The sequence below is a fragment of the Gallinula chloropus genome, assembly GCF_964237585.1.
Source record: "Gallinula chloropus genome assembly, chromosome: 1".
NCBI lineage: Eukaryota > Metazoa > Chordata > Aves > Gruiformes > Rallidae > Gallinula > Gallinula chloropus.
Genome location: NC_140085.1, coordinates 192095948 through 192114393, shown reverse-complemented (window position 1 = coordinate 192114393; position 18446 = coordinate 192095948). Strand labels below are relative to the sequence as shown.

Here is an 18446-nt window from a genome sequence, read left to right as displayed (position 1 = left end):
GGCCTGGAGGTTGGTGTCCCTGCCTGTGGCAGGGGTGTTGGAGCTCTGTGATCCTTGGGGTCCCTTCCAACCCAGACCAGTGTGATTCTATGACTATCCTCTCGAGCATCAAAAGTACAAAGAAATATCCATGGAAGAGGTGGTTTTATTTGCATGTGCCTATCAATGTCTAAGCCTCTAGCTACATCTATTTTCAAACCCAATAAAGCCCAATTTAATATTTTGTTCATCTTCCAAGTTTACTATATTGTAACTGGAAAACTTGTTTGGACAGAGGAAGCGCACGGCACATGAACGAGCCAAAGAACTCTACAGCTCTGGGGAGTTTTCAAGTGGCAGAAAGTGGGGAGATGATGCTCCCAAAGAAGAAATTGATACAGGTGCTGTCAACTTGATTGAATCGGGAGCTTGTGGAGCCTTTGTTCATGGCCTGGAAGATGAGATGTATGGTAGGTGTTAACTTACTATGGGATGACTAAAGGAGATGATGTGTGCTGGCTAATGAACCTTGGTGTGGGGGATATATTTTTGGACAAAATAGATCATTTGGTTATTGTTTGTGGACTTCAATATTTGTGGACTTCAGGGTGCTGGGTTTTATTCCACGGTGATCTCTTAAGTCAGTTGTTTTGAAGATGCTGCAGTGTTGCACAGAAGTTTGGCTAGAAATGTTCCATCGAGTAGCTGAAACCAAACTGCCTACAAACAGTAGAGTTTCAGTAAAATACCTGGTAGGAAGTGGTTCCTTATGTTATGCAGAAACCCCCTGGGATTATTTGTTTTACTGACTTAAATTTAATAGTTGGTTGTGGCTCTAAATTGGCAAGATGAGTTGCTGCTGTTTGAAATTGGAGTCTTCTCTGCAGGAAGGAGAGTTTAAATTTATGAAACTTGTTGTTGAGAACATGACACTGCAAGGATCCTGTGCTCATCCAGTTCAGTAATGATTCATTTTGTAACCCTAGCAGCTTCCATCCAAACATGGGTTAGAACTAGTGGAGACAAACCTGCATCAAGAGCAGCCCTGACGAGGAGGACTTGGGGGTGTTGGTGGGTGAGAAGCACAGCATGACCTGGCAATGTGCAGCACAGAAAGCCAACTGTGTCCTGGGCTGCATCAAAACCAGCAGGGCCAGCAGTTCTGGGAAAAGGGGATTTTGCCCCTCTGTTCCACTCTGGGGAGACCCCCCTGCAGCACTGCCTCCAACTCGGGGGTCCCCAGGAAAAGATGGATAGTGAACTGTTGGAGCGAGTCCTGAGGAGGCCACAGATATGATTTGAGGGCTGGAGCCACCTCTGCTATAGAGACAGGCTGAGAGGATTGGGGTGGTTCAGCCTGGAGAAGAGAGGGCTGCGGTGAGACCTCAGAGCCTCTTCCAGTCCCTCAAGAAGCTCCAGCAGAGCTGGAGAGGGGCTGGTGCCAAGGGCAGGGAGGCCAGGCCCAGGGGAATGGCCTTCAGCTGCAGGAGGGCAGCTGGAGAGGAGCTGGGAGGCAGAAATCCTTCCTGGGAAGCGGGGAGGCCCTCAGGACCTTTTCCCTTGTGCTGCTCTCCAACAGATCCATCCCCAACCTATACTGGTACCTGGGGTTGTTCTCCCCCAGATGCCAGACTCCACACCTGCCCTTGTATTTCATTACATTTCCCTCTGCCCAATCTCCGCCCTGTCAAGATCTCCCTGGATGGTGGCACAGCCTTCTGGTGTATGGTCTCCCTGTGATGGACTTGAAAACTGCAGTCTCTTTCCAGCCAGTCAGATCTGATCTTTTAAACAGGTTGTATTATTACTGTCAAACTAGAACAGGGGCATCTCTGAGTTCCTAAGTTTGCTTGTAGCACTGTCCACACTGATGGCCTCAGGGGAATCTCTGTGCTACCCTTTCCAGCCCAACTTTCCCAGGGGTAAAGTAAAATTTTACATTTCTTAAGGCAATGGAGGACGGCTGGTTGGTGCAGAACCATGGAGGTGCTGAGCTCTGAACACTTTTCCTGAATTTGTTTGTAATGTGGCTGGAAGGACGAGGCTAAATGAGCACAGAAGCACCGTAACAAACACAGTGCTGCAGCTTGTGTTGTGGAACTTGGTTTATTGTCCTGTGGCTCCTGTAAATAAAAGTGTCTTTTCCTAATAGCAACACTCTCCCTGAAGCTTGAAATCACAGGGTTGGAAAAGGCCTTTGACATCATTGAGTCCAACTTTACCCCTTCTCTACTAAACCATATCCCTCAGTACCTCATCTACCCGTCTGTTAAACACACCCAGGGATGGTGACTCAACCCCCTCCCTGGGCAGCCTGTTCCACAGCCCCACAACTCTTTCAGGGAAGAACTTTTCCCTCACATCTGATCTGACCCTGCCCTGGTGCAGCTTGAGGCCATTTCCCCTTGTCCCATCTCCTGTCCCCTGGCTGAAGAGACCATCGCCCACCTCTCTGCACCCTCCTGTCAGGTAACTGTAGGCAGTGATAAGGTCTCCCCTCAGCCTCCTCTTCTCCAGGCTGAACACCCCCAGCTCCCTCAGCCGCTCCTCAGAGGATTTGCCCTCCAGCCCCTTCTCCAGCCTGGTTGCCCTTCTTTGGACATGCTCTAGGGCCTCAATGTCCTTCTTGTAGTGAGGGACCCAATGCAACTTGTGGGGTTTTCTTCTGACTAACAACATTTTTTTTCACTGGCTCATTCCATTGAGCTGTGAAACGTGTTCTCCCTTTTCTTGTGCCCTTAAGTCTCGTGGCAGCATGGTGCTTTTGGGGAACGTGGATAAAAGGGGCAGATCTGGAGTATACACAGATCACAGAATCACAAGGTTGGAAAAGACCTTGAAGATCATCAAGTCCAACTGTTCCTGTCCTGTGCTAAACCATATCCCTCAGTACCTCATCTACCCGTCTGTTAAACACATCCAGATCTTGCAATAAACACAGATCTCTCTCCTCCCTCTGCAGCATTTTTACAAACCAGTCTCCTTCCTCACAGTGCTGCTTCATTTCCTGAATTCCTTGCTGTAACTTAAATCTGGATTAGGGTGCCAGTTTAGGGAAGCAATATTGGCAAAATGTTTTCCTTTCCTAATACCTTGGTCTTAATGACCAGGGAGGCTCGAGCTTTGTTACTGAATAAGCTGGACTCTTGCTGTGCTTGCGTTTTCCTCCTTCATCAGAGTCATCAGGAATTGAGTGTGTTCTTTAAGAACAATAGGCCTGAATGCTACACACCAGTTTAAGTCAATGTTTTCAAGATGAGCTCATTTGAATGAAAAAGCAAAGTATGTTTAAAACAATAATGTTTGAGAGACATCCAATTAATTTGTATTTTTGTGATCCCAACACGTCAATGTTATGGAAGCCAGTGAGCATGGCAGCAGGGAAGAGACTCTCATCCCCACTTAAGCTTGTTGTATTTGGGTATTCTTCAAATACCTGCTACTTTTTACAGCGTGAATGAGCTCTGGACACCTTTTAATGCTGGTTTGGGGTTTTTTTCTTCTTCTTCGTAATTTATTGTTTCTTTTGAGGATTCCACAGTCACAAAGCAGAGGAGTTTCATTCTGTTTACTGCTGAAATGCTGATACTCTGGGGCTTTTCTGCAGTTCACAAAGTGCTACACAGCAAGTTAAAAATGCTGTGAGTGCTCCAAGCAATTAAAATGTCAGGAAGAATAAAACAAACAGAGTTTAATTATCTAAATTAACTTGCTGAAGACAGTAGGGTTATAGGTACACTTGCAAAACAGTCTGTGAATTAAGTAATATTTATTGTTGGATAGGAGACCTGTTTTTCACCTGCAGGTCCCTCTGCGGATGCTTGTGACGTCATGCACTGTGTCCCCTGTCCTTTGCCCTGTCCTTTAACAATATGAGGCCTGGCTGTTGGGTTTCACATCCTTCTAACAAGGAATCCTCTCCCTCTCTTTTAACAGAAGTCCGTATTGCTGCAGTTGAAGCCCTCTGCATGTTGGCTCAGTCCTCACCTTCTTTTGCGGAGAAGTGCCTGGATTTTTTGGTTGACATGTTCAATGATGAAATTGAGGAGGTCAGGCTGCAGTCAATACACACAATGAGGAAGATTTCCAACAACATCACGCTGCGGGAAGACCAGCTGGATACTGTGTTAGCTGTCTTGGAGGTAAGGAATTCCCAAGGGAGGAAAACATTGCACTCCTGCTTTCTTTGAGGTATCATAAGTATATGATGATAATCAGCCCCTTCATTTCATTTCATTATTTCATTTCATTTTGAGACCACACCTGGAATTTCTGGTCCAGTTCAGGGCCCTGCAGCTCAAGAAGGGCAGGGAACTCATTGAAAGATTCCAGCACAGGGCCACTGAGTTGATGAAGGGAGTGGAACACCTTCTGTATGAGGACAGGCTGAGGGGGCTGGGCCTCTTTAGCTTGGAGAAGAGGAGACTGAGGTGTGATCTCATCAATGTATATAAATATGTAAAAGGTGAGAGTCAGGAGGACAGAGCCAGGCTTTTAGACATTAGGAAAGAATTATTCACCAAAAGGGTTATCGGGCACTGGAACAGGCTGCCCAGGGAGGGGATTGAGTCACCGACCCTGGATGTGTTTAAAAGATGGGTAGACGAGGTGCTCAGGGATGTGGTTTAGTAGATGACAGGTATGATTGGATTTGATGATCTCAAAGGTCTTTTCCAATCTAGTGATTCTGTGGTTCTTCTCAGTGATGTCCAATGATAGGACAAGGAGCAATGGGTGCAAGCTGGAGCACAGGTGGTTCCATGGGAACATAAGGAAAAACCTTTTCACTGTGAGGGTGACAGAGCCCTGGGACAGGCTGCCCAGAGCGGTGGAGTCTCCTTCTCTGGAGACATTCAAAACCCATCTGGGCATGTTCTTGTGTGACCTAATCTGGCAGGGGGGTGGAATAGATAATCTTTTGAGGTCACTTCTAACCCCTGACATCCTATGATTGTGTGATTTCGTCCTTTAAAATCCCCATCCCAACAGAAAATCTCTGCAATTACTACACTACCCTCGTTTCCTTGGGTTTGGTCACTTTGGCTACACCTTTGCTCATGAAGCAGAGACAGGTGATTGGCCCAGGATCTCTGTCCTGAGTTCAGAGGGTTTGCTGGTGTGCTCTGCAGTATAAATTTGACCTTTCCTAGAGAGTCTGTGCTCAGCCAGGATCCGGGGGACAGCGGATGTCAGCTGCTGTTCCTTGTAGATGGCTTTGATGCAGGAAGGGAAAGGTATTTCACCCATATGAAAGGCACTGGCTCAAACTGCTTCCCCTCAGACCTGATTTATTTGCTGAGTTACCACCCTTGAGTGATGGGGTTTGGAAAATAGTATTGAGTTTGGTGTCAGAATTTGTTTGGAGAGTGTAAATTTGGAACAGTTGGAGATGGGGTAACTTCTATTTTCATCCAACCACTTTAACTCTATCTGAATAACTTTACCAGCTGCTGGGAGGAATGTAATTAATTAAAGCTGGAGTAGAGCTTCTAAAAATACTACTTGGAGAGAGCATCACCCCAATAACATGGGAGCAGTGTGACTGTAGATGATGTGCGCTGGGCATCCCATGAGATCATAACAAAACTCCTGACCAAAGTAGTAAGAGTGTGGTTTGTTGGGGTTTAATTGTCCATCTATAAACCTGTTGTTAGGTCAAGTTCTTTTATCCTATAGATGATCACTGTTAAACTCTTCTGTCCAGCCATTGATGTGTCCTCAACACGTACCCAAACCCTGTGGGGGCTGGTGACTGGGTTAAAAGCTTGTGGAACTGGCCTTCAGGTGCTGAATAATAAAGGGCTTCTCCAAAAGAGAGTAAAGCAATCCTTGGCCATTGTTTTGCTGAGTTACCCAGTGTCTTCCTCTTCTGTTACTGCCTGGGCCAAAGGGTGCAACCCCACCCTGCTCTTTAAGTTGTCTGATTTGGGCCTTTTTGTTTTAGGATTCTTCAAGGGACATCCGGGAAGCGCTTCATGAACTGTTGTGTTGCACCAATGTCTCGACTAAGGATGGCATCCATCTTGCACTGGTGGAGCTGCTGAAAAACCTGACTAAGTATCCCACCGACAGAGAATCCATATGGAAGTGAGTCTGTGCAGTGTCCTTGTGTGTCTACTTGTTTTTCTGTTCTTTTTAGTAGTAGAAGCATTTAGCAAATACTAAGCTAGCTAAGGAGGTAGCAGGGACCGTGGGCACATGTCCTCTTGTTCTGTAAGTATTTGGAATAGTGACTATACTACACGTTGTACATATTCATACACTGCACTGGGCTGGAAGGGACCTTTAAGGGCCATCTTGTCCAACCACCTGCAGTGAGCAGGGACATCTTCACTAGATCAGGTCGCTCAGAGCCCCATCAAGCCTGACCTTGAATGTCTCCAGGGATGGGGCCTCCACCACCTCTCTGGGCAACCTGTGCCAGTGATGTACCACCCTCAAAGTGAAGAACTTCAATATGTAGGGTGGTAGATCTTGAGGTAGGAACTGTTCTTCCTTGTCGATACTTGTACTGGGAATCCAGAAGTGATGCCACTCCTGGAAACAGCCCTCTATTATGACCACTCCAAGCATTCCTAGAAGAGATGAATCCAGCCTTCAGTTTGAAACCTCATCTCTTTTATGCAACTAAAGTTTTATGCTTACTTGACATTGCATCAAATAGTGATATCTAGCAGCAATTTATATCAGCTCTGATGAGTTGGCTGGGTGGCATTCTGCTCTTGGAAGGACAGTTTCTGTCCAAGCAAAAAATTATGAACATTTGTGGGAGGATTTTTGGGTTGTTTAATGGAAGGGACAAAGGAAATGATGCTCCACCTCAGATTTGAGATGGAAATTGTGGGTATTACTTGAAACAACATAATCTGCTTTGTCATCCAGTGTGCTCTTATGTTGTTTCTGGAGTTTGGGGGGTTTTGTTATTTGGTTGGTTTTTTACCCCCTCACTCCTTAGCACTTAGTATGAAAGCTTTTCAGGGGGTGCATAGCTCCAGGTGTTAAGTATTTCTTGGAGAGTTTATATAAATTCTTCTTATTATTGCTTGGTTTTTCAAGCTGTCCCCTTAGTTTTGTTGGATCCTATCAAATATTGATGCAGACACTCAGCTGTGAAGAGACAGTAGCTTGCACAGTAGGATTTTGATGCTATCCAAAATAATAATGATTTAAAATGTATTTTGCAATGTCCATGTTTACTAAGAAATATTACAATCTTGGTATTTTCAGGTGCTTGAAGTTCTTGGGAAGCAGGCATCCCACTTTGGTGCTCCCGTTAGTACCAGAGCTGCTGAGCACACATCCGTTCTTTGACACTCCAGAACCAGACATGGATGACCCAGCCTGTATCTTTTTAATGAAGCCCAGCTAATCATTTGTACATTTGATTGGTGTTTTCCTGATGCTCACACTTCTTAAATCATTTCAAGCTGTAGCAGACACAGAATCATAGAGGTTGGAAGGGACCTCCAGAGCTCATGGGGTCCAACGCCCCTGCCAAAGCAGGGTCCCTAGGACAGGTCGCACAGGTCGGCGTCCAGAGGGGGCTGAAATATCTCCAGAGAAGGAGACTCCACACCCCCCTGGGCAGCCTGTCCCAGGGCTCTGTAACCCTCACCATGAAAAAGTTCTTCCACATATTGGTGTGCAACATCCTGTGCTCAAACTTGTGACCATTGTTCCTTGTCCTGTCCCCACAGCCTACTGAGAAGAGGCTGGCCATTTCCCCCCGTGTCCCACAATTGAGATACTGATAACCATTGATCAGATCCCCTTTCAGGCTTCTTTTCTCAAGGCTGAACAGCCCCAGTTCATTCAGCCTTTCCTTGTAGAGGAGATGCTGCAGGCCTTTCATCATCTTTATAGCCCTCCACTGGACTCTCTCCAGGAGATCCCTGTCTTTTTTATCCCAGGGAGCCCAGAACTGTTCACAATACTCCAGGTGGGGCCTGACCAGGGCAGAGTAGAGGGGGAGGATCACCTCCTTTGACCTTCTGGCCACGCTCCTTTTAATGCCCCCTAGAATCCCGTTGGCCTTCTTGGCCATCAAGGCACACTGCTGGCTCATGGCCAACCTGTCATCCAACAGGACCCCCAGGTCCTTCTCCACATAGCTCCTCTCTGTCAGGTCATCTATTTCTGAATCCCTTTGCTACTTTGTTTTATTACTCAGCAAGTGATGGAGTAACTGTTATCTGGAACCATCTTCGCCAACACCGATGTGTATAATGGGCCACGGTGAATAATCTGGTTTATCAAGCAAATTCTCAGAGTTTAGGCTTTGTAGATGACTGTTTTGATCTAAAAACCTTCATCTAGTTTACACTGATTCTGAAGGTGCTTTTAAATAAGAGGGGTTTTCCTTGTTTGTTTTCCTTCCAGGTAAAACCTCTCCCCTCACTGTTCCACAGTGTGTAGAACAGCGCAGTCTCTTAGTGCAGCAGTGGCTGAATCCCCATAATGCTATAAATTTATCATCTTTTGGAAATAATTCCAAATCAGAAATCCTTCTACCAACATTCACACTTCCAGTGCTTTAGAATACAAACTCTTAGTGTTACACCATTACCCTTAACAACAGGAGATACCTTGGAAACGGGAAGTACTGTTTTGCCAGCGTGCATTCTCCCCACTCCCCTTCTGTGCGATGGCAGAATGGAAGGTTATTTCTGATGCATGCTGAGAGATGTCAGACTGGAACAACTCTCCTCTGTGAAGCTACTCATTTCTCTTGCCAGTCTTAGAATCATAGAATGGTCTGGGTTGGAAGGGCCCCCAAGGATCATACAGTTCCAACCTCCCTGCCACAGGCAGGGCCACCAACCTCCAGGCCTGGAGCTACACAAGGTTGCCCAGGGTCCCATCCAACTTGGCTGTGAACACCCCCAGCGATGGGGCATCCACCACCTAATATCTCATCTAAACCTTCCCTCCTTTAACTTTAATCAATCACAGGCCATCACCTACAACTTTTATTTGGAGTAAGTAAATATGAAAATGGAAAAGGGTGAGAATCAGGTGGAGAGAAAGCTTGATTTCTAGTCAGATAACTGAGAATTTGAGTAAATCTTGAGTAAATTCAGTCCTTGGAGTTGAGGGTTGAAAGAACATAGGGTGGGGAGAAAGCTGTTACGTTGCTCGGTGCACCTTCCTGCTCTGAACTGAGGAATATTATTTTAGAGGATGCTCTGGAGGTAACCTGCCACCAAATTATACTGAGCTGTATTATATGAAGACATAGCTGGGAGCCAGAAGCTACAAGGTGGACCTGAGCTGTATGTTGATGCTGGAAACTTAACTAAGACCATGGTTTTGTCTGACGCAAAGCACTTAGGAAATTTGAATCACAGTAGTTGAACAACTTCAGCTGAAAAATTTGGAAAGGGTTGTAGGCAAAGAGGAGAAATTGGTCTGTCAGTTGGAATCACAGAACCGTAGGGGTTGGAAGGGACCTCCAGAGATCATCAGGTCCAACCCCCCTGCCAAAGCAGAGTCCCTAGGACAGGTCACACAGGTTGGCGTCCAGATGGGTCTGGAATATCTCCAGAGAAGGAGACTCCACACCCCCCTGGTTTATGCCTGGCAGCCCATGGGTGCAGAAGATGTTTCAGGATTTAAGAGCGGTGGGTTCGGTCCCGTCTGTGGCTGAACCTACTTCTTCCCTGTGCGGGCAGGTATCATAAGCTTTGTATCAGGGTCCTTTCATGCTCTCTTGTTAGAGTTCTGGCCTCCCTGAACAGCAAGGAGCTACTGGGGAGAGTACAAAAGAGGGATATGGAGATGCTGAGGGCACTAGAACATGTCATACAAAGAGAGGCTGAGGGACTTGGGACTTTTTAGCCTGGAGAAGAGAACTGAGGGGGGTCTCTGTCTTTATTCATCTCAGTGCTGATAAATACATGAAGGGTGGGGGTCAGGAGGATGGGGTCAGTCTTCTTTGTGGTGCCCAGGGACAGGACAAGAGGCGATGGGCACAAACTCGAAGATAGGATGTTCCACCTGGACATGAGGAGGAATTTCTTTCCTGTGAGGCTGGCAGAGCCCTGGCACAGGCTGCCCGGAGAGGCTGGGGAGTCTCCATCTCTGGAGACATTCAGACCTGCCTGGATGCATTCCTGTGCAGCCTGTTTGAGGTGATCCTGCTCTGGTGAGGGGGTTGGACTAGATGATCTCCAGAGGCGCCTTCCAACCCCTGACATCCTGTGATTCTGTGATCTTACACTGGGGTCAGCTGCAGCCTTTGGGTAACCAGTTAAAGCCTCTTTATTTCTCAGGCTCTCAGACAAAATGTTTTCTCTGTTGCAGAATGATCTGCCCATGTTTGATTCTTTGCTTTGGTTTAAGTCTGTGGAAGAGGGATGTTTTCCAGGGTGTAGTGTCATAGGAGGTCAGCAGGAGACTCAGAGGTAAATGTTTAATTTTAGGTAGTGTTTGGGTACCAAACTGGCAAGCACAGTGTAAGCTTTCAAGAGGAGTGAAACTCCACCTGATGAGCATGTTCTGCATTTGTAATCCCTGCCTCCTATCCTTTGTGTCACCTCTGAACAGTCCTACATTGGCAGTGACATCCTTCCTCCCATATGGCCCATCCTGTAATGTTTGGGCTTTGTAGTTTGTTTTCATCTGATCAGACATCTGCTGCTCGGTTTTGCTCAGCATTCTCCAACTCTAAAGAACTTCCTAATCAAGAAAGGGCTGTTCAGTAGTTCTTTTAATTCACCATCCCTGAGGAGCTGCTTCTCTTAGGGAGATGGTTTAGTATAGGATGGGAACAGACTGAACTGATGGGCTGAGACCAATATGATGAAGTTTAACAATGCCAAGTGTAGAGTGCTGCACATGGGACATAACAATCCTGTGCAGCACTACAGGCCTGGGGGAGACTGGCTGGAGAGCTTTCTGGCAGAGAAGGACCTGGGGGTGTTGGGAGACTGCAGACTGAACAGTCACAGCCAGCAGTGTGCCCAGGTGGCCAGGAATGCCAATGGCATCCTGGCTTGTGTCAGACACAGTGTGGCCAGCAGATCTAGGGAGATGATGGTGCCCCTGTACTCGGCATTAGTGAGGCCACACCTCAAGTGCTGTGTCCAGTTCTGGGCTCCTCATTGCAGGAAAGACATTGAGGTCCTGGAGCGAGTCCAGAGAAGGGCAACCAGGCTGGGGAAGGGGCTGGAGGGCAAATCATATGAGGAATGGCTGAGGGAGCTGGGGGTGTTCAGCCTGGAGAAGAGGAGGCTGAGGGGAGACCTTATCACCACCTACAGTGACCTGACAGGAGGGTGTGGAGAGGTGGGTGATGGTCTCTTGAGCCAGGTGACAAGAGATAGGACAAGGGGAAATGGCCTCAAGCTGCACCAGGGCAGAGTCAGATCAGATGTGAGGGAAAAGTTCTTCCCTGGAAGAGTTGTGGGGCTGTGGAACAGGCTGCCCAGGGATGTGGTTGAGTCACCATCCCTGGGTGTATTTAACAGACGGGTAGATGGGGTACTGAGGGATATGGTTTAGCACAGGACAGGAACGGACTTAATGATATTAAAGGTCTTTCCCAACCTTGTGATTCTGTGATTCTTGTTGCTTATTTTTCTTTACCAACCCCTTTCAACAAGACATTGCTGTCCTGGTTCTGATCTTTAACGCCGCTAAGAGCTGCCCGACGATGCCGGCGCTGTTCTCTGACCACACCTTCCGACACTACGCCTACCTGCGGGACAGCCTCTCCCACCTCGTCCCCCCGCTAAGAGTAAGTCAAACCACTTCAGTTCGTGCTCAGTTATGAACATCACTGGTCTCTTCTGGGTCTCTCTGATTCTAAAAGGGTTTTTTCCTTCTCAGCCTCCAAGAAAATGAATATAAATTGCACACTAGCTAAGGAGAGCCCAGTACTAAATTGTTACAGTGTGGATTTGGTAATATACTGTAATATACTGTAATAATACTGCTCTCAAGTGACGATAGCACGTGGTTTGCTGGTTAGGAAAGAATACTGGGAGGGCAAGATTCCTGGGAGCTTTCTGTGTGGGGAAGAGAAGCTTGGCCTTTGTAGATCTTCCAGGAATTGACTCGTCTCCTACTTAAATGGTTTACTCATGGGTGAGAAACCCCGCTGCTTGGAAGCGTGGAAGTACAGGTTGGACTGAAGTTGATACTAAGTCATATCATAGCTCATAAAATGAATTGCTGTTTGAGTGGTCTTGGGCTTCCCTTGACTTCACAGTGTCACAGTTAGAAGATGAGGAAGTTGTTTTTCTCAAAGAGATGTTGAAGTTTAGTCTGAAGATCTCTAGTGACAGGTGGATTATAAAATGGGGAACATTCACTAATTGAGATAGAAGATGCAGACCTAAAGTGCTTGATACAAATTTTGAATTTGAGCAATAAATCAGAGCTCTCAGTTGGTAGTTGTTAAATAAAGTGGCAGCATTTTACAATCCTGTGTTAGACTTTACCATGTGTTTCTCCTTCCTCAGTTACCAGGTAGAAAGCTGGTGTCCTCCCCTGTCTCTCCCAGTATTACACCACATGAAGATCCTTCCCAGCAGTTCTTGCATCAGAGCCTGGAGAGAGTTTACAACCTTCAGCACCTTGACCCTCAGGGCATACAAGAGCTTCTGGAATTTACCATCCGGTAAGGCCACAAGCTGATGTGTTCATGGGAAGATGGATCAGGATTCCCAGGTTCTCCAAAGCGGGTGCTTTGCTTCTGAGTATGTGTTGTGCTTTGCATCAGCTCAGGCTTAGTCTGAGACACCTCTAGAGAGCATTGTGATAAATCATAGAATCACAGGCTGGTCTGGGTTGGAAGGGACCCCAAGGATCACAGAGCTCCAACCCCCCTGCCACAGGCAGGGACACCAACCTCCAAGCCTGGATCTACACAGGGTTGCCCAGGGCCCCATCCAACCTGTCCTTGAACACCCCCAGGGATGGGGCATCCACCATCTCTCTGGGCAGCCCGTTCCAGCACCTCACCACTCTCTCTGTAAAAAACTTCCCCCTAATATCTCATCTAACCCTTTCCTCCTTTAGCTTCAATCCATCCCCCTTGTCCTGCCATTTTCTACCCTTTGAAAAATCTGATTCCCCTCCTGTTTCTCTGCTCCCTTCAGGGACTGGAAGGCTGCAATGAGGTCCCCCCACAACCTTCTCTTCTCCAGGGTGAACAAGCCCAGCTCCCTCAGCCTCTCTTCATAGGGGAGGTGCTCAGCCCTCTAATCATCTTTGTGGCCCAAAAGAATATCCAGGCTCTTTAATAATGGGATTCACAATTTTAGTGTACTTTGGCTCAAAGCAGCATGACCAGAGGTGTGTTGAATCCATGTCGTCCCATCTATTTTCATTCTGTCACCAAAAAACCCACCAGTTTGTTTTTTAATACCCGCTTTTTATTTTAAAACATGCCTAAGAGAGAGAACTAAAGCCTTTCTGGGCTCCATAGCTGTCATAGTTGTTTCTGTCAAGTTAGAAGTTACTTCTGTTGCTGTAGGATTTAGGAGAAACAGATACCAAGCAGCACGAGCAGCGACTTGGGCAGATTCCGTTGTACAAGGTACCTATATCTCAAGTACCTTGTTGGTTGTGTGAGCCCAATCTGTTCCAAACAACCTTCCCTGGCCAAAATGAATATTCCCTTTCCCAGCAGCGTAACGCAAGCGGGTCGTTAGTTGCTGTAGAAGCCTGGAGTGTTCTAAGTGAAATCTGGAGCTGCTGTGCTGTACGATTCCCCAGGGGCTGCAGAGCAACATGGGTGACAGGCTTACTGCTTCCAACCCCTGGCAGTCTCTGGGAAGAAGGGAGGTGCTGGTCCCACGGTGCAAATTGTTTTGGGGTTTGTTCTAAGAAAACCTGTCCTAGGGACCCTGCTTTGGCAGGGGGGGTGGACCTGATGATCTCTGGAGGTCCCTTCCAACCCCTACAGTTCTGTGTCTCTGTGAAAAAGCAGGCTGCAGGAATAGCTGGCTTCAGCACTGCTGTTGCAGAGCTCTGAATGTGTTAAGATTAACCTGCTTGCTGTCTCAGTGTTGGTTTTCTCTTTTATTTCTCTCTCCCCTCATGCTTCAGCGATCTTCAGAGGCTGGGAGAGCTGCAGTCCGAACTGGCAGGGATGGCAGATTTCAGCGCGACCTACCTTCAGTGCCAGCTGCTCCTCATCAAGGTTTGGCTTCAGCTGGGTGGGGTTTTTTGGGGGGGCTGTTCTTCAGAACAAGCCCCCATCCATCACAGTGGTGTGTCATCACGATTTGGTGTTTGTGCTGAACACTGCTGTGTGATGAAAGTCCCGTGGATTTCTGATGTTCCTGCTCTCCTTCTGTGGCAAATCATTCACGCAGTAACTTTGCCAGTGAGTCCACTGGTGCAGATCTCTGCTCTTGTACCTTGGGTTTATGTTGGCTTATGTGCATTTTGCCAGCACAGAGTTTATTTTCAGCCAGTAATCCCAATGGAGGCAACTTCTTCAGACAGAGCCTTTTATGTTCCAAGAGCAATTTCTCTCTGCTAGTGGCCGCTGGAATCCTTTTCACTAAACCACTGCTAGAAGTGGGGTTTTTATAGACAGCTTTTTTGATGCCGTTGCCAAAGGAATTCCTCAGACAGGATTGGGCAAAATAGCAGTCATGCTTTCTTTCACAGCACTGAAACGCTCTCCCTACTCAGCATTGGCAGCCAAAGAGGTTACTTCAGCACCATGGCAGCAATCTCTTTCAAAGTCAGCTTCATGCTGTAAACAGGAACTGATTTCTTGCTTCATTTCCCAGGCTAGAAGCTGGCAGTGATATTCCTGTTAGTCTCCTGGCATTTCTTAGGTGTTTGAATGCAACTTAGGGACATGTAAAGCAAGAACTAAAGCGAGTGACAAAGAGGTTTCCAGAAGTGACTCAATGAGAGCTTTGTTATGGAAAACCAAGGAAGGGATTTCAGCTGCCAGTTGGCACATCTCATGGCAGCCCTTAAATCCCTGGAATACATTTATCACCCCAAGAAGGTATTTTAGATGAGTGGTGTTGCAGTTCAGTACAATTCCAGCTAAATCCAAACCTTTAGCCAAAGTGGGATATGCTGTCCGGGCAGAGGACCAGCAGTTGGAGGTGCATTTGTTGCCCTTCTCCAAAGTTTGAGTGGAGTGAACCAGATGGTTTGTGTATCTGGCAGAGAGGAATACTCTGTTTGGAAGAAGGGGTAAGTGCTGCACAGGCCAGTGATGTAGAGGAGTCACCAGCATGGCTGAAATGAAAAGGTAGCTCCTAATATCATGTAATTAGAAATTTTGACATGGCAGAGAGAAGCCCTTTTCAGGAGATTCCATCCCAATTCCTTTTTTTCCACCCAATGGAAGTTGTGGTGCAGAAAACAGTATCTTTGTTTCCCAGTCCCCAGAGACTCAGAAGGTTCCAGACCATTAAAAGCTCTGTGATTTTAGGGGTGCTTAGCTGGGATTCTGGGGCCAGCCCAGGTGAAGAATATAGTCTGTTTGTTCTTTTGTTATGGCTAATCATAGAATCACAGGATGGTCTGGGTTGGAAGGGACCCCAAGGATCACACAGTTCCAACCCCCCTGTCACAGGCAGGGCCACCAACCTCCAGGCCTCCATCTACACAAGGTTGCCCAGGGCCCCATCCAACCTGGCCTTGAACACCCCCAGGGACGAGGCATCCACCACCTCTCTGGGCAGCCTGTTCCAAGGCTCTGCCAGCCTCACAGGAAGGAAATTCCTCCTCATGTCCAGGTGGAACATCCTATCTTCGAGTTTGTGCCCATCGCCTCTTGTCCTGTCCCTGGGCACCACTGAAAGAAGACTGACCCCATCCTCCTGACCCTCACCACTCTAATGGCAGCTTTGTGTGTAGCTAAGGACAGGCAGCTTCAAAAATGAGACAGTGATAGGAATCATCAAGTCAAGCTTCCTTATTTTTTTAAAAACATGAATCAGAGAGCGAATAAGGTGTGGTTGGGTACTTCAGCCCTTTCCCTTCCTGCCCCTTGGCCCTTCTCTCTCCTCTGATTTACGCTCATTATTCTGGGTATCTCCAGGATCTTTGGTGGGTTGCAGATTATCACCAGGAATGTTCAGAAATATGACCTTGTAGGTGTTGTTTCTGGGGACAGTTGGTACCGTTTCCACTTCTTGCCTTCAATCTGATCTTGCCCTGATCTTGCTCTCTAGGAGGTGATGAAACAGTGGGCAATTGTTTTTCTGGTAAAGAACTCCACTCTCCATAAAGTTCTCCTTAAAAAGGACTGAAGAGTTTGGCTCAGCCAGTCTCTCATTCAGAGCTTTGTTAATCTGATTTTGAAATTTCTGGTTGATGTGTTTTGGCTGTGTAGGTATCTCCATGTTTTTATAGAACAACACGTATTCGAAGCCTTGGTTCTCCATGTCATGTTTAAAAGCACAAGAGAAAACTTTAACCTCCTTTTCCAACCAACCTGTGCAGCCAAGAGACAGGACACCTTCCCTTTTCCCAATCCCATGCAGCACAGGGTTGTGATGTGACCTGAGTATTTACCATCATCTCATGGTTTTCTTCTGTAGGCTTTGCAGGAGAAGCTGTGGAACGTGGCAGCTCCTCTGTACCTGAAACAGAATGCATTAGCATCTGCTGCAGCAAAACAGGTGAGGTAGAAGCAGCTGGGTCTGCATGGAGACAAGTCCTGGCCTACGAGTCCTTCCTTGGCCATGCAGCAACAATATGCTTCTGGCCTTCCACTGCTGTGGTCAGTCCCCAGGGTGGTGTGAGCTGAACCCAACCCGAGTCGCTCTGATTCTGTGATGTATAAATTATCTGATCCTGCAAAAACTGAAGCTAAGCCCTGAGAAAAGGTGAAGGAGAAAGCAAGCTATCAACCCAGCAGCAAATCTGGAGTAAAAGCAAGTCCATGGATCTGCTGGGGAAGCGTGCTGACGCTTTGAGTCTGTGGTTAATTGACACATAATAGGTGGCTGGTACTGCTGTGCATCAAAACCTTCAGTGCTGTTGACAGCTGTCCCCAGGGATGAGTAGAAACAAAAGCCTACCAGCTTTTTAAATCTTCTGTAATTGAGCTGTCTGTCCTGGCTGCTCTTCTCAGTAGCATGTCACACCCCCAGGAAGTTTGATCTGTTGTGATTGTGAGTGTAGAACCCTTCCTGTCAATGTGAAAGGAGGGAATAGACCCTGCTAAATAACTTGGGAGTTCTTGGTTTGATACAGCCATACTGAGCTTGGCTGTATTAATGGGAGCACTTCTCTTGTCTACTTAAGCCCATCTTCTCACCTGAAAAAGTACAGTGAGTAAAACTCTGCAATGTGCTGTCTAAGCTGTTAACCGTGTGGCTGCAATAACCCAGCATGATACTTACCTCATGAGAGTTCCCATCTATGGCTGCAGTATGTGAAGCAGCATTGAACCTAAGGTTATTTCCATGACAACTTTGTCAAATACAGCTCCAAAAATGTAAACCCAAGCCGGATTGTTGAGGTTGCTCAGCTGCACTGCTCATGTTTTGTATTCCTGGGTGGTCAGCAGGAGGCTGAGTGTTCCACCTCTTGAAATTGAAACCACTGTGTCAACAGATAGACTGTCAGTGGGGGAGTGACGGTTTTCAGGCCAGGTTTCATGAATCATTTCTTCAATACAGCTGAGATGAGAGTCACAGAATCGCAGGGGTTGGAAGGGGCTTCCAGAGATCATCGGGTCCAACCCCCCCAGCCAAAGCAGGGTCCCTAGGACAGGTCACGCAGGTCGGCGTCCAGACGGGTCCGGAATATCTGCAGAGAAGGAGACTCCACACCCCCCTGGGCAGCCTGTCCCAGGGCTCCCTCACCCTCACTCTGAAAGTTCTTCCCCATATTGGTGTGGAACTTCCTGTACTCCAATTTGAGGCCATTGTCCCTTGTCCTGTCCCCACAGCCCACTGAGAAGAGGCTGCCCATTTCGTTGTGTCCCACAGTTGAGATATTGATAACCATTGATCAGATCCCCTCTCAGGCTTCTTTTCTCAAGGCTGAACAGTCCCAGCTCACTCAGCCTTTCCTCATAGGGGAGATGCTCCAGGCCTTCCATCATCTCCGTGTCTCTCCGCTGGATTCTCTCCAGGAGATCCCTGTCTTTTCTATACCAGGGAGCCCAGAACTGGACACAATGCTCCAGGTGGGGCCTGACCAGGCAGAGTGGAGATAACCTTTTAGTATATTAGCTGCCACTTTGTCCTTAAGAATTTCACCAAAAGACTGAGACTCGTTGGTTAATGTGTTCCTCAGCATGAGAAAAAATAATAAGCAGAACCTTGTGCAAGAGTTGAACCAAGTGTGATGGTTTGTTACCCCTGTGGTGTCCATCTGACAGATCTTGGAAGAAACTTACAAAATGGAGTTCATGTACAGCGGCGTGGAGAGCAGACAAGTGGTCATTATCCACCACATGAGACTGCAGGCCAAGGCGCTCCAGCTCATAGTCACTGCACGTACTACGAGAGGGTAAGGATCACCTGGTG

General features: G+C 47.3%; 1 protein-coding gene across 1 annotated transcript in view; it reads left to right on the top strand.

Annotated features, from left to right (window-relative positions):
* The window catches only part of INTS4 (integrator complex subunit 4), a gene marked incomplete at its 5' end in the record, with an annotated part of 35810 nt that overhangs the window by 10672 nt on the left and 6692 nt on the right, over nucleotides 1–18446 (top strand). The window contains 9 exons of the mRNA XM_084259957.1: nucleotides 275–449; nucleotides 3916–4121; nucleotides 5924–6066; nucleotides 7207–7322; nucleotides 11583–11716; nucleotides 12444–12601; nucleotides 14035–14128; nucleotides 16506–16586; nucleotides 18299–18429. Coding sequence (XP_084116083.1) covers nucleotides 275–449; nucleotides 3916–4121; nucleotides 5924–6066; nucleotides 7207–7322; nucleotides 11583–11716; nucleotides 12444–12601; nucleotides 14035–14128; nucleotides 16506–16586; nucleotides 18299–18429 — 1238 coding nt within the window. The remainder of the gene's footprint in view (nucleotides 1–274; nucleotides 450–3915; nucleotides 4122–5923; nucleotides 6067–7206; nucleotides 7323–11582; nucleotides 11717–12443; nucleotides 12602–14034; nucleotides 14129–16505; nucleotides 16587–18298; nucleotides 18430–18446) is intronic.